The sequence below is a fragment of the Harpia harpyja genome, chromosome 15, assembly GCF_026419915.1.
Source record: "Harpia harpyja isolate bHarHar1 chromosome 15, bHarHar1 primary haplotype, whole genome shotgun sequence".
Lineage (NCBI taxonomy): Eukaryota > Metazoa > Chordata > Aves > Accipitriformes > Accipitridae > Harpia > Harpia harpyja.
Genome location: NC_068954.1, coordinates 31,482,104 through 31,497,020, shown reverse-complemented (window position 1 = coordinate 31,497,020; position 14,917 = coordinate 31,482,104). Strand labels below are relative to the sequence as shown.

Here is a 14,917-nt window from a genome sequence, read left to right as displayed (position 1 = left end):
GCACTTCAGGGCTTTCTCCATATTGTTGATCCTGCCTGGGATCTCATGTGACTGGTTGATATATTTTTTCCTATTGGTCGCCCAAGTAAGTCAACTTGCCAAGAGTCCTAAAAGGGACTTTTTATTTTAAGCGTTTTTCTCTAAGCACTGCTACATTACCCAAAATGACCAAAGTCATCAGCTCAGACAGGCAAGATGTAAATAGGATGACAGCCTTTTAATTAAGAACAGTAACAATCTTCACATCTTAAAAAACAATAAAATAGTTGGTTTCAGCTATATCCTTTGTTAATGGTTTTAATTCTTGCCAGGTGAGGAGGGGAGAGGCTGGAATTGCTCTTGCTGAAGAGGTCAAAGAGCGCATGAATTAAGGCAGCGAACTTTCTCACCTAAAATTTGGTTTGTTCAAATCCTAATCAAAGACTGAAGGAAGAAAATAACTGATTTGTTCTAGGACTCCAAGCCTTTGTATATTCCTGTTTGCTGCAAGAAGCTGGTTTGGTAGTCCTCCTTTTTAGCAGTTTAATTAACAATAACTGCATGAGTGGCTTGGTAACACAGCAGCAGGAACTTAAGTATGTGCGTTTTGGCTGAGGTGTCTTAACTATACTCTTTCTTTTCCTTCTCCAGTCTAATTCAAAGCTTAAACTGGTCAGGAGTTTGGCTGTATGTGAAGAATCGTCTAGCCCCTTTGTAGATGGGCTGCTGGAGTCCCAGGTAGGCCTACAATGAGTCAAGCTGTGGAGTGTGGAAGCCCAGAAAATCCACATCTTGCTAGAACTGATGTCCTGTCCTGGGCTTGTGGGTCTGAGTGCCAAAAATTTCCCACAAGAGGCTGCTCTTGAAGGAAGCTGTCATGCCAGTGAGCACTGCTCGTACGTGTACAGTCACAACCCTTCTCTTACAAGGAATCATCTGCATCAACTCACTGGGCACCCCCAACTACTTAAGTTGTGCAGGCTTAATGCCCCTGAAAATGTAACGGCACTTCATGTTCACAAAGCCCCTGGGGTTTTGGCCATGGGAAGGAAGTTTTTATGCAAGCCCTTTTCTTGCAGCTCAGGCTGCAGTGACTGAAAGCAGCCAGCTCACAGAGAAGTGATATGCACTGCTCTGCAGAGACGATCCCCATCTGTGGTCACTGTGGGCAGTGACAGAGAAGCTGAATCTTGAAGGTGGGCAGCACTCAGGAAGGCACTGAGAACCTGTCTGCCCTGGCGAGAGCACAAGGGTTGAGTTTTCTCTGCCCACACAAGCTTTAGAAGCACAGGATGGTGCAGTGTGCAGAGATCTGAGCTGGCTCACTGTAGATCAGGTTGTAGCTAGCTATAGCCCACCTTTGTTGAGCTGATGTAGTACCGCACCATGCAGAGTCACCAGCTTAGGTCTGTGGTGCTAAATCAGAGACCGCTGTGCTACTTTCCATTGACAAGGACAAACTTGGCTTATGCTAGGGCTGAGTGCTGCCCAGACCACCTCACCCTTGTGGTGAATGGGGTACTTGGCCTCTAAGCCTTCCTTGTGTTGAGACCCCCAGCTCCAGAGGCTGGTCTCCTGTCTTATGGTTCACTTAGAATTGTAGGAGGACTTTTAAAGCAACCATAAGCACACATCGTGCTGCCACAGAACTGTACTAGTGTAAAGGCAGAAGGATGGGGAAGGATCAGCTGGCACAAAGGGTAGTGGTTTTATAGTCCGTTTTAACTTGAATTTGAGCAGCACATCATCTGACATTGCCTTTGACAATCTCACTGGTGTTTAACATTTCTTCCCACGGAGCAGAGGGAATCCTCAGGCCATGCTGGGCAGTTGCAACTCAAGAGAGGACGTGAAAAGAAACATCAGAAGGCTCCGTGTGGCACAGGGACCACTCATCGCACCACATATGCTTTTTGCTGTGTATTGTGTTTTCTCTTCGTGCCCTTTCTCTTTCCAGGTTAGATGGTAGAGTCTTACTGAAACAGTGCAGGACCTACCTCACCTTAGGCACTCCTGAGTCCAAAATGTAATAGCATTTTATCAGCTTCAAATAGGGAAGCATGTTACTTAGATTCTGAGGTGATCCAGGCAAGGGAGGTTTTCAACAGTGACAAATGCTGTTGAGAGCCCCCTCAGAGCCTGCTGAAGGCTTCTCGTTGGGAGGAGGGTGGGGAGAGAGACTGCTTTGTCTGCTCTGAGAATGGGACTTCTTATGAAATGTCTCAGATCTGCGACCTGAATCTCCTGCCTTTCTGTGACGCCTTTCTCAGTTGCCAACATCTCCAGCCATGGCAGTGATTCCAGGGAGTGTGCAAGTGACTCAGACCAGCCTGGTTTGTTTTGTTCCAGGACATCATTCAGTTGCACGTTAGCTGCCCCTCTGACAAGGAAGAGGAAAAGTCCACAAAAGATGGGGCTGAGAAAGAAGAAAAAGACAAGAATAAAGAAAAGGCACCAAGGAAAATGCTGTCTCGAGGTCAGGTGCTCATTTGAACAGGGCAGGTCCTTTCTTACTCGCTTTGAGGATTCTGCTGGCCAGTGGTACAGTTGTTGGAAGCAGAGTGGTTATCTCTGCTGATGACTGTACAGGAACGTATCATTTTCATGACATCCTTTCTGAGCAAAGTATGGAGAGGGAGGGGGGAGGGTTTCTCTAGATTATTGGCATGTGCCCCAACAGACTTGCAGGCTTCCTGCATAGTTTATAGTGATCTGGTGGCTTTTTAAATGTGCAGATGCAAACCCAATAAGATCCACTGTATAGACTTTTGCTTTCAGTTTAAATTTGATTTTATAAAACCTGCTACAGGTGGCAAGATGTGAGGTTGCAAGGAGGTGAGCTAAGTTTCTGCTGTATGATCCTGCGTGTATGATTTTGGGGCATAGAAATGGCTAAAAAGATACGCATTTAATCTGGTGAGAAAATTGCACCTGAAATCCTTGTACAGACGGCAACTCTGCACTGGTGCAGATTCAGTTTCACTTACTGTTTTTTCTGCGATTACTTTTAAATTAAAAAGGGTATCGGGAGAGGGGAAGAACAGGGCCAGTGGGGCTTTCCAGTTAAATAGCTTGCGGGATCAAAGGTGCAGAAGTTGCTTGTACAAAAGTATGGTATACTACGCTTGCAGGGGCCTCCTGTAGCAGCGTGGAATATCCTGAGTGTACTCTGAGTGGCTGGTTTTAGGGGCAAAGTTTCCTTCCATGAACTGATCTGATCTCCCTCTCTCTGGCATCCTCCTAATGGGGCCTTGTGCTCATACTGCCTTGTATGTAGCGTACTGATCCTCCTGCTGCTCGCAGGGGAAAGGGTATACAGTCCCTATTTTACAGATTGAGAAACTTGACCTAGAGGTTGCATTCAGAGCCTGTGCTAGAAACTGGACTTGAGCCCAGGTGATATGGGTCCCAATCTATGCAGTTCTGTAACAAGGTGGGCTTTTTTTCCTCTCTTCCTGTCGTGAGTAGTTGGTGCTGAGAATGAGGCCGAATTTCCTCTGGCAGCAATGTGGGGACATCATCCTCATGCGTGTAGTGAGACACACACCTCTTCCCTTCAGTCTATTCTATCGCAGTGTTTTGTTAATTTGTTCTGCTGCTGTTGTTTCAGATTCCAGCCAGGAATATACAGACTCCACTGGAATAGATTTGCATGAATTTTTAGTAAATACACTGAAAAAAAACCCACGGTAGGTCCCTAGTCAGTAAAACAACATGCTGATGGAGTGAAGGGAGGGAGTACCTGGCGACCGATGCTTCTTTGATTGACTCTTAAACCCGTGGTGTTTGTGTGCATGTGTGTATATGTATGTATGTATTCATGCATCTTGGGAGGAGGGGGATACTGCAGCAACTACAGAAAATACCTGAAAGTGTGTTTTACTTTTTGGAATTCAGAGATCATTACTAGAAGCTGGGGCAGTGTAGAAACAAAAAGCACAACTATAATTTTATGTACTGCAGTCAATCAAAACATGCAATTGTGTATTACGAAGAGAGAAAGAGGAAAAAAAAATTTGTTTGAATGCAAGCAGGAAGGAATCTTGATTGCTTTAAAACCCTTCTATAAATGATTGTCAAATACCAACCTCTAAAGCAACTGCTGCTGTGTCAGTAATAAATGTAATCAAGCCAAATGCTGGCGTACAATAGCAAAGCTGGAGTCTCTACCAGTGGAGCTTCCAGCAGAGCAGAGATTCAATATTACCAAAAGCCAAGCACTGTTAGCAAAGCAACAACTTTAAACTGAAAAAAAATCTGGCAATTAATTTACTATATATGAAAAAAAGTGGACTTTTTTAGTTCATTCCTGTGGAGGATGTGTGAGGCCTGGTTAATAGTGTTGCTTGCTCCAGGTATTTGTGACTTTTCTCTGTTGCGGGGAGGGGGGTACCAAGCAGAGAAAGCTGTGTTTCACTGCTGCTAAAGGTGGCCTTTTCCTTTTTCTTTTCTTGACAGGGATAGAATGATGCTACTAAAGTTAGAACAGGAGATTCTGGAATTTATTAGTGATAACAAGTAAGTGATTGTCAAGTTTGTGTCAAGCAAAAGAGGTTTGTAACTTACAGTTTAGGAACTTGGGCACCCGGGGGGGGGGGGGAGAAGGGAGTGTCTTTTGGACGCGCTGGTTAGGAGGCCTGTTCTTTTGTACATCCTCCACCTCCTTTTCTCCATACACAAGGTTTCTGAGTATCATATTGATTGGGTATCAATTGCTTTAACACCCTATCCACTGTGAAGGAGATTAGTGCCATTGTGCTTGGGGGTGGAGAAACCAGGGGCAGGATTCACATCCCAGAACATGAGGTGGAATAGGTGTCTGCAGCAGAGCTTGCAAACTTCTTTATCTAATAGGATCAGAGAATTCGCAGTATAAGTACTAATTCTGGCTCCTGTTCCTGCTTAGAAACAAATGTGCATTTCTGCACAAGCTGGTCTTGTTTCAGGAAAGGCCTATTCAACTTGAGCTCTTGAATCAGCCCAACTGTGTCTGACAAAGCAGTGTAAGCCCATGCTCATGCTCAGTGTAAGAGCCAGCACTTGAGTCATGACTTAACTGCGTAGAATAGGTGGCATGGTCTGACCTGGGATCTGGTTGAGGCACCTCTGGCCTTGATCTCTCTTTTGTTGTCAGATTATCATTGTCTATTTCAAGGCCTTCTAAATTCTAATGCTTTCTCCCCTCTTCTCAGCAATCAGTTTAAGAAGTTCCCTCAGATGACCTCATACCACAGGATGCTGCTGCACCGGGTAGCTGCCTACTTCGGCATGGACCATAACGTTGACCAAACCGGGAAGGCGGTCATTATCAACAAGACCAGTAACACACGAATGTAAGGGGGAGGGAGAGAGAATAACTGGGCTGGCATCCCCTTCCCGTCCTTGCATGGTGCTACATGACCCCCAGACACAGAGTCCTGGCATGGTCCAGAGCAGGATGGATTCCACACCACATTTTTTTGCCTCCATAAGAAGGGCAGGTCCCCTCTCTAGAAGAGAAGAATCCCTCACTTCCAGTCCTAAGCGTATGTATTTGCAAGCCCTTCCTAGCTCTCTTTAGTTCTCAGAGAAGGGGCAGGAGCCCTTGTTGCCGTCAGACAGAGGAGAGATTCAACACAACAAACATCTTTGCACACCCCCTTACTCCCTGCAAAGCAGTGGTTTTATGAAGACAGTTCTATGCCTATTTTTGCCCTTCTAACAAGGGCTGGTTCTTCCTGCAGCCCTGAGCAGAGGTTCTCTGAGCACATCAAAGATGAGAAGAATGCAGAGTTCCCGCAGAGGTTTATCCTAAAACGAGATGATACCAGCATGGACCGAGATGATAATCAGGTAAGGGTGGCAATGGGGTATCTGCATACTTCGTGAAAGTTAAATGCGACTTTTCTAAGATGAGAACAACTCTAAATTTCTCTTGGGTTTCCTGCAGTTACCTTCTTTAATAGAAGCTTCTACCCCACCCAAGCAGCAGCATCTAGATATATCATGAAAACTTTACAAAATACTGTGGAAATGCATGAAGAATTTGTGTGGATTCTGTGGGGGGTACTTTTCTGTACCCTGAATATCGACTGGTGGCTGGGCCAGGCTTTAAGGTGAAGCCTTTTGCTAAGGTTTCCTTGGAAATGCCCCAGAGCTGAGTGTTGCCAAGCATCTCTCCCACCCCTCCCCAGGGCTTGCAGCGAGTCAAGCTGTGAAGTCATCAGGACCTCGCAGTGCTGCTGGAAGGAAACCATCGGCAAAATGAAACACTTTGAGCTCAGCAGCATTGCCAGTCATCGGAGCTAAAAACCCTCCTGAATCTCTGGCTGCCTTCAGGCTGTCACAGGTGGCACCACACCCGTAACACAGAGCTAGCCTTGTTCATCTGTGGCTGTTTTCCCAGCCTGTGTCAGACAGAATCTTGAACGTCAAAAACGGGGCAAGAGACAGGAGACCTCTTCACCAGGGATCTCATGCTCTTTGCTCTTATAGTTCCCATCTTAACATCGCCCCAGCATACCACTATCCCTTGTGTTGGGTCATGTTTCTGAACTTCAGTCGTCAGGATGGGGAGCTGGTCATTGCAGTCGGTATCAGTTTCTGGTTTCCCCATGGTGGTGCTCTGCAGGTGATGCAGCTGCCCACGAAGCACAGAATCCATGACTGAGCAGGAGTTTGCTGTGTTGGCATATGCTCCAAAGAGTGGCCTTTAGCTTTTGACCCCTGGGAACAGACTGTCTTTCAGAAGCACATGGTGATAGTCCTGATCTGTCCCTTCTGAATCAGGCAGAGTTCAGGCAGAGTGGTTGTGCTTGATCCAGGAGGTAGAGTGCACTAAGACCTCCAGGATGTTCATCCCTAGACATAGGTGTCCAGAAGGTAGGTTCAAAGGCAGAGGCTGTGTCATTGCATCCAGGCATCATGCACACACTGCGTAATCCACATCCACTTACACTGCTACGTAAAAATATCAGCAGCTGACTGCGGCCCCTGCTCCCATTGGCAACTGCTGACCCGCTGAGATGTGTTTGTCCCTTCAGATCAGACTCCCCTTGCAGGATGGGAGAAGGAGCAAATCTATAGAAGAGCGAGAGGAAGAGTATCAGCGGGTCAGGGAGCGGATATTTGCACGAGAGGTAAGCTTGGATGACTCACTTGCCAGGTACCTTCCTGGAACTTTGTGGCAGAAGGTGACCTTGAGTATGCTAAGAGGTCAGATCTCGTCATTGCCTTTTCTACAAATTTCCCAGTGTTCTTGGTATCTACCATTGAATTCCAGCTCCTAACAGAGATGTCTAAGACATTGAGATAAAGGAGCCACACCTCCACTCCCCAGTCTGCTCCTTCCCTAAATTGCCTGTTTCAGGGGGCAATAGATGTGTGGGGACTGACAGAGGAGGCAGTTTTGCTCCTTGCTGCCCAGCGAGATTATAAGCTTATGCAATGGCATTTCTGGGATGACTAGCAAATCGATGAACCTGAAAGGAGCAGTAGCTGTCTCCCCCAGCTTCTCTCCAGTGCTGCAGCTTCGACCTCCTGACCAAGCAGTGCTGCCCTTGGAGTATCAGGCAGGGCTCTGTGCCTTTACGGGATGAATCTGGGCAGTACGTTTATTGTCTTTCTTACGAAGTGTCCAGCCTGGTTATTGCTTCCTTGAGATCTCTGCTCCTTATGTGGAACTCCTCTAAGCTGGAGCTGTGTTCCTTGCTCACGTCTGGCTCAGAGAGGCTGCTGTGCTCTGCTGTGTTGCATACTATCTGCCAGCTGGAGGCAGCTCTCCATGCTGTGTCAATGTGGCAAATGATGGAATCGGGGACGATTCCAAGTGCCCGTCTGTCGTGGATCATGTTCAAAGTCCGGCTCCTTGCCTGCTGCTTTTGTGCATCTTGGGGATGACACCTTTCATTTGTCCTAATGGGAATTGCCATGTGCCTGCCCAAGGAGGATGTTAATGCAGCCACTGTGCTGAGTCCCTAGTCAAGTCACCAGGCTTCAGCTGATGACTCTCCAGCCAGTTGTGATCATGGACTTGTCTTACATGCACAGGCCCAAAGCCATCCAGAAATGTTAGTAAGCAGCTCTGCCTATAGTCCTGGACTAGAACAGGTGCTGTCCCATGTTAGCACAACACTGGGTGGGCATGTACTTACCCTTGCTCTGTGTTCATGGGCTGAGCCAGTGCTTTGCATCTGACTTCCAGAGGCAGGGGTGACTATCACAGAGTGGGCTGGGCTGGCTTTGAGCCCTCTGCCTTTTTTTTCGTGGCTCTGATGATTGTGCCTGCATTTAGCAGATAAGGACCCTTGTATGCCTGGCCTTGATTGTTCCGTTGACAAAGCTACCATCAAAGCTGACTTAAAGCAATGAAGTAGGGAGTTGAGGACTCAGATTTGCAAACTCTTGAGAGATCTCAGAGTCACAGGTATCAGGAAAGGTTCTTAATGGGCCTGGATGGAGAGCCAAATGGGACTGGTGTGCAGAAGGCTCAGCAAGACTCCTGAGTGACCAAGTAACTGGTGCACAACTCAAACTGTGTCGGAGTCCCATACTGTTAGTGCTTTGCTCCTCTTTGCTTTGAAATTGCCTGGGCTTGTTGCTTTCAAAGTTACTAAGTCTCCCTTTTCTTTCCTTCCCGTCTCCATGTCTTTTCCGTGCTTCCAGACTGGCCAGAATGGATATCTCACCGACAGCAGGTTAGTACTGTTTAGCAGACAATATTTGTATCTCTGGCTTTCTCTATGAGGACTGCATGACTCTATAATGATGCTTTTTTCTGATGTTAACCGACAGACTCTCCAAAGAAGGCTTTTCTTCTAGTTCTCACAAACGGAGGCAGATTTTTAGGTATCTCTGTGTGACTTACTTTGTACATTGTCCTGCTGAGTAAGTTTGCCCCATGCATGGCTGCTTGTGAAGTTATTGAAGTTGTATTTTTTGCAACATCAATTTCCAAGTCCTTTTTTGCTGATTCATCGATTAAAATGGAGGGGTGGAAGGTGGGAATGGCAGCGAGGAATGGAGAAGCGGAGGATTCCAGCAGTTTTCAAACCATTCCTCCTCTTGTTTCCCAAAAGGATAGGAAAGTCTCTGCCCTTACAGTGACAGGATCAGCATCCAGATAAGGTGGGGTTGTCCGTAATCCCTGATTATAAAGGCTGGATTACTTAATGGTGGCAATGAAATGTCTCGGGCTTCCATTTCAACCAGACTATGCTGCAGAGGGCACTGGGAACATGTCTGAGCAGCATTTTCTTATAAAGTAGTTTTCCTGTGGATGAAAAGGCTGGAAAGATGGAGTTAGCCTGACAAGTCACCTTGCACAGACCCCTGCTGCAGGAGGCTGCTGAAGGTATGAGGATAAAGAACAGGATGAAAATGGAAAGACCCTCATGCCTGCTGTCCTCTCGTTTAGTAGCCAAGCTCTAGAGATGAAGCATCTCTGTGTATGAACAGGACAGGAGGATCTAAGCAAGCATAGGAAAAGCTTTGCCCCTCTCCTCAGTCCGTCGCATGGCTCAGGCTGTCCTTGGAGAGACACTGTCGTGGAAAATCAAGTGTCCTTAGCACAGTTACAGGGACTGTGTCCTGGAGTCTGCGCATGGCAGTGGTGTTCAAGGCAGGGGGTATAGTTTTCAGATCTCATGGAGCTGCAGTAAAACTCGCCCAGCAAGTGGCAAAAAACCCCATTGCTGGTGTGATTGCAGCTTTAGGAGCTGAACTGCAGCCGCGGCTGCGCTAGGAGCTTTTCTGACTGTTGTGCCCGTCCCTAAAGAGCTTGGTTAACCTGCTGTCTTTGTTTTGTGGTTCCCATAGTGGGGAGAGGGGAGGATGCGTGGGCCTCAGGACCATTTTGAGCGCTGAACAGAGATAGACAAGCTCTTGAAGAGATTGGGGTTCCCTCAGCGATGGTGCTGGAGATGATGTCTCTGAACTCCAGAGACTTACCACCCTCAAAGCCCAGCATTCAGAGCAATGCAGCTGTCTGTTTCACTGACTTGGAAGTCTTGTATTAATGCTGCTGAAGCACAAATCTGATTGCAGAGAGCTCTCTGCTGGTGGATGCGCTTGGAAACAGGCTGTAGTAAGGCTAATGGAGAGGAAGGCATGGCTGAAGCTGCTAGGGCAGTGCTCTCGGAGAGCAAGGGTATGGTAGTGGGCCTGGGGTTTGGAGAGCATTCATAGAAAAAGCAGAACCATTATGCTGCTGGGTTAGCAGAAATCAGCTTGAGAGGGGTCTGGGTTCTCGGGGAACCGGAGTTTGCAGCCGGGTCAGAACAGAGGCCATGATGCGCCCCCTCCCCACACACATCCCCAGGAGCAGCCTTCAGAGTTTAGGTTGGAGAGGGCCCAAGAGCTTGACAGTGGTGCTTGTTAGATCAACTGTAATTTTGGGTTTGAGGCTGCATAGTCCAATTTCTTCATCTCTTTAGGGATATAACCATTGTACTGGTTTTCCAAGAGACGTATTTTTTTTCGTTCTCACATGCTCCCAGCAGCCCAGAATATCACCTCAGAAGTTCCTTCCAAGCCTATCTTGTCTCGTCCACAACTGCGTGGAGCTGCTGCCAGGCTCAGCCTGCAGCTTTATATGAGCATCTCTTCCAGTGTTGCCTTCCTCACCATTCTTCCCCAGTGAAGGCCCAGGAACCCATTACTGTGCTTATGATCCTTAGCTGGGCTGATAAACCAGGCTCACTGCTTGGGATGTTTTGCTGACTCCATAAAGCCCTGCTGTGGCCAGACCTGGCCTGGGGCTAAGGGAGGGTGATCAGTGGGAGCACAGCTCCGAGCATAGCAATATCCCAGGATGTAGCTGTTCGAGCATAGCAATATCCCAGGATGTAGCTGTTCCAGCTGGGCAGAAAGCCTTACCAGGGCTGGTATGGAAAGTGGTCTCGCAAGATCTCAATCAGCCTTGTCTCAAGGCCTCTGTTAAAAGCTCCCTGTTCTGAGACAAGGAGGGCTTTAGCAAGGGATCATGCTCTGGCCCTGCTGGCATCTCTTCCAGGCTGGGATCTAGCTAGGGAAAAGGGCCAGGAGCCAGCTGTCAACACACACCAAGGAAGATCAGCAGTGTCTGGGTCTTCACAGTGCATGCCCAAGAAAGCTGTGACCCAGGGTATTTGTTTGCTGTCGGATCGCTGTACAAAGTGCCAACATGCTGTGTCACAGAGCCAGCTGCTGACTGGGCTCACCACCCCGGTGTGCAGGTCCTGCCGCTGCCCCTTTCCACTGGAGGTGCGGTCTAACTCCTCTGGTCTCTGCAGGGGCAACCGGGACAGTTTGAACCGGGCCTCAGGCAGCCGCCAGAGCAGCACAGAGAGCGAGATAAAGTCGCTGGAGCCTCGGCCATGGAGCAGCACAGATTCAGATGGCTCCATCCGCAACCTGCGACCACCTGTTACCAAAGCCAGCAGCTTCAGTGGCATCTCCATCCTGACACGGGGGGACAGCATTGGGAGTAGCAAAGGCAGCACTGCCAGCAGAACGTCCCGGGCAGGTACTGTACTGTTTCCCCTGCACACCTTCTGCCAAAGGGCACTTAGCAGACAGTCTTTGGGCTGGGGAGCTGGGTTTCATGATGCTCTGGTCAGTGAATCTGGTTAAAATGGGACATGGGTTGGCATCATCTGAATGTATTCAGTACCTAGGCTGGGATATGCCAGTTGGTTCATCATCTGCTTTTTCAATACTCGCCACCAGATCTTCCTTCCCTTTAGCAGAGTTATCTCAGACAATGGACATTTTTTAGTCCCATACCCTGGAACTCAAGCTACCAATTTTCTGTTGTTTTCTCTCCCCTGCTGTGCTGCAAGTTATGTGCCATTCCTTTCTGCTCCCCAGAATCCCTTACAGCCCTAAGGACACATGGTCAGGGTAAACCGCCTGGCACTTTTCCTTCCTTTCCAACAAAGGAGGTCCAGGGAAAGGTGTCACCAATTAGTCTATCTCATCAGACAAAGACTATGTTAATTGGTATCTGCCTACGATGTTCTCTCAAAATGATTCACTGTACTCCTGAGAGCAAACATAACAGCAGGGAGCTGGGCCTGCAGCTCTTCAAGAGCTGTTGAATACAGCTCAAGGTTTCAGGAGCACCAAAGGGAATTAGGATCACAAGTCTCTTTGCCTTCTTCAGATCAGTTCTTCCTTTTCCATCTAGGTAATACAAAGGGTAGCCCATGCACGGAGAATGTTACTGTGGGGCATCGCTGATAATCTGTTACTGACAACAGCTTCCTGAGAGGATGTGTGCCGCACTTGGCAGGGCACCAGCCCTTCTATCAGTGGGGAGCAGAGTCCTTTATTTTCAACAGACTGCTTGTGAAAGGCATTTGTGGAAGAGGCAGCACAGGTCTTTGCTCTCAGTTTAATGGTCCAGTGATAACTAAGGCGCCATATAGTAGCTGGGTACAATTGCTATGCAATATCAATGAGCAAAATCCAGTGTTGTCTCACTGTCTAGCTTCCTCCATTCTCACTGGTAGGCAGCAGGTCGCCAAATGCTTGAGAGCTGTCATTTTACTGGGGAGGGGAGGCAGATTGGTGCTTGTGGGTGATTAGACTGCTCCACAAGAATCCTTTCAAATAAAAGGGTTGGATCTAAAAGCCAGCCAGGCTGCTGTTCTAGCACCCAGGCTGGCTTTGAAAACTACACATTAATCTTGCAGCTTGAAGGTGCCTACATCGTCTCTTGGGACCCTGTTTCCATTGTGCTCAGGGCTGCACTTACTTTGATTATTGCAGCCACCTCTGGGACTGATTCATCAACTGATGGGAGCAGTTATTTGAAGATCTGTCCCAGCCATGTGCAAAGCAGAGCAAGCAAGAATCTGCTTTTTTGCTCTTTCTGTATTTTTCCTCCAGGTCTCCTCTGGGAACAGAAGCCAATTGCTCTCCAGGCTTTACATAATGGGGAGTGATTAGAAATGTCTTGGTGGGGGAAGAGCAAAGGAATTTTCACTTGGGGGAAAAAACCCCACCACCCTCCATATCCTCATATTTATTCTTTGGGGGAGGAAGAGCCTAGGACTCTGGGGCTCTTTTCCCATCTCAGCATTCAGCCCCTGCCCAACTGACAGCAAAATATTTCCTTCTTTGCACCATGTGGCTGATGATACAGACCTCCTTAGCAGAATGCCTGAAGATTAGCTGTTGAAATGCAGTAGATCAGAGGCAGAATTAGTTAAATAGCAGCTACTGGGCATCAAGCAATAGTTTCACAGCCCTTTTATTTCTGGAAGACTGCAATACTGAGGAGAGCACTTCCCAGCTGGGAGCCCTGCAGCATGTATTGCACTCCTTCCTGACAATTTTTCCTACCATGGGAAGGAATTGCTTTCAGCCTGCCACCCCTAGCCTTTTACTGAAAAGATGTGGGTGTGCTGAGTCTATGTGGCCATAAAATAGGATTCCTTCACTCCCCTCTCTGTTCTGGGCAAGCACTCGAACAAATCATGATGACGTATTAGTGTCAGAGCAGGGGCCTTGCCTAGCTGCAGAACTGAGCTGTGACTGGGAACAGCTCTCCAGCTTCTTTCCACAGACTGGTTTATGGTACTGAGCTGACATGAGTGTATCTGGCAGCTCCCTCTTTTTGTAATCTCTGCCTCATGGTGGGGTAGAGAGCCCTCCACCAGGCAGGTGCTGCTGTTAACAGCCAGATTGCTCTTCCCAGCAGAAGGCCCATGGCATTTATAGAAGGCCCTGACTTGTGCCTCGTGCTTTCCAGACAAGACAGAGGGCACATCCCTCCAAAGAATCAGTTGCAAAGGTTTACACAAACAGCAGCTACCTGAGAGCTGTGGGTGGGGACCACTGTGTAGGCTGTCCGCTGGGAGTGAGGCTGCTAGCTTAGGGTCAGGGAAGAGAGCACGCTCTTGGGAATAACAGCTGTACAACTTGTGGCCATAGTCTGGAACAAGAATTGCATCCTGGTCTTCCCTGTGTGGGGCAGGGCATGCATGGGTCAGGGGGAGAAGAAGGTGCTGTGACCCAGCTGTGGAGGGTCAGTGCGCGTACATGGACATGGAGAGGAGAGAGGTACAATCACCTGGAGTCCTGAGGGTGTCAGCACCTTGGTTTGCTGTGAAGCAGAGGCAGGCTTGTGCCTTAGTCCACAGCCTGCTCACCCTGTCCCCTGTGGAAGCTCCCATGTGGACAGCAGAGAATGCAGTCTGCCTGCAGTATAGGAGGTAGTGACAGGATCTACCCCCCCGCCCTCCCCATCAACGAATTGATGTTTTTCTCTCCCAGGTTCCAATCCTGCCATGCCTTTCTCTGTTCAAGGTTTGGTACTAGGCACCCCTGAAGCATGCAGCCAATCCCCTTCCTCACAGCCCAGCCGTGGCCTCCTACCCTGCACAACCCAGCAGCCTCAACCACAGCCACCCCAACAGCCGCCACCACAGCCCCAAGGACTTCCACCTGCAGCCCAGCAGCAGCCAGCTATGATATCCCAGGTGAGTGGCTGCACAGTATCCAGGGCTCAGTAAGCTCCTTGGGCTCACAGGTGGGAGGTAGAAACAGAGCCAGCGTACACTCAGGGTGCTCTGGACTCACACTTGCCTGGTGGGTTTTGGGTGTCCTCGCACTTGCTGCCTGTTAGGGAGTGACAGTCCCTCTGCACTATTGGCAGAGAGCAGAAGGTTGGGGGCCATGCTGTGCCTGAATATGATGCTCTGACATCTCAACTTGCCAGCCTCCCTGTATCTGCTCAACCCAGCAGCCCTCCTGGCAAGGGATCTGTAGCCCTTTGCTGGGTGGCAGGGTTATGTTCTAGAACCAGTTGCCCTCATGGTGAGGGACTGTCACAAATGGTAGTTGGGTTTGAGCTCCCCAGTGCTGAAATCCCATGGCTGGTCACCTGATGTCCTGGGAAGAGGCAGACCTGGAACTGTGCCTGGGTGTATCCTCCAGGCCCTCCTTGAGTTAAACCCAAGTGATGTTCTGCAGC

The 14,917-nt window shown here is 48.6% G+C and overlaps 1 protein-coding gene across 21 annotated transcripts in view; it reads left to right on the top strand.

Moving 5' to 3' along the window:
- The window catches only part of R3HDM2 (R3H domain containing 2), a 60,325-nt gene that overhangs the window by 35,989 nt on the left and 9,419 nt on the right, over positions 1–14,917 (top strand). For 7 of the 21 annotated variants that reach the window (XM_052810368.1, XM_052810370.1, XM_052810369.1 and 4 more), the window contains 11 exons: positions 631–717; positions 2,329–2,455; positions 3,590–3,668; positions 4,438–4,497; positions 5,172–5,312; positions 5,703–5,811; positions 7,002–7,097; positions 8,623–8,654; positions 8,752–8,805; positions 11,229–11,461; positions 14,218–14,423. In XM_052810368.1, coding sequence (XP_052666328.1) covers positions 631–717; positions 2,329–2,455; positions 3,590–3,668; positions 4,438–4,497; positions 5,172–5,312; positions 5,703–5,811; positions 7,002–7,097; positions 8,623–8,654; positions 8,752–8,805; positions 11,229–11,461; positions 14,218–14,423 — 1,224 coding nt within the window. The remainder of the gene's footprint in view (positions 1–630; positions 718–2,328; positions 2,456–3,589; positions 3,669–4,437; positions 4,498–5,171; positions 5,313–5,702; positions 5,812–7,001; positions 7,098–8,622; positions 8,655–8,751; positions 8,806–11,228; positions 11,462–14,217; positions 14,424–14,917) is intronic. The other 14 variants (XM_052810374.1, XM_052810362.1, XM_052810356.1 and 11 more) reach the window with 9 other exon arrangements.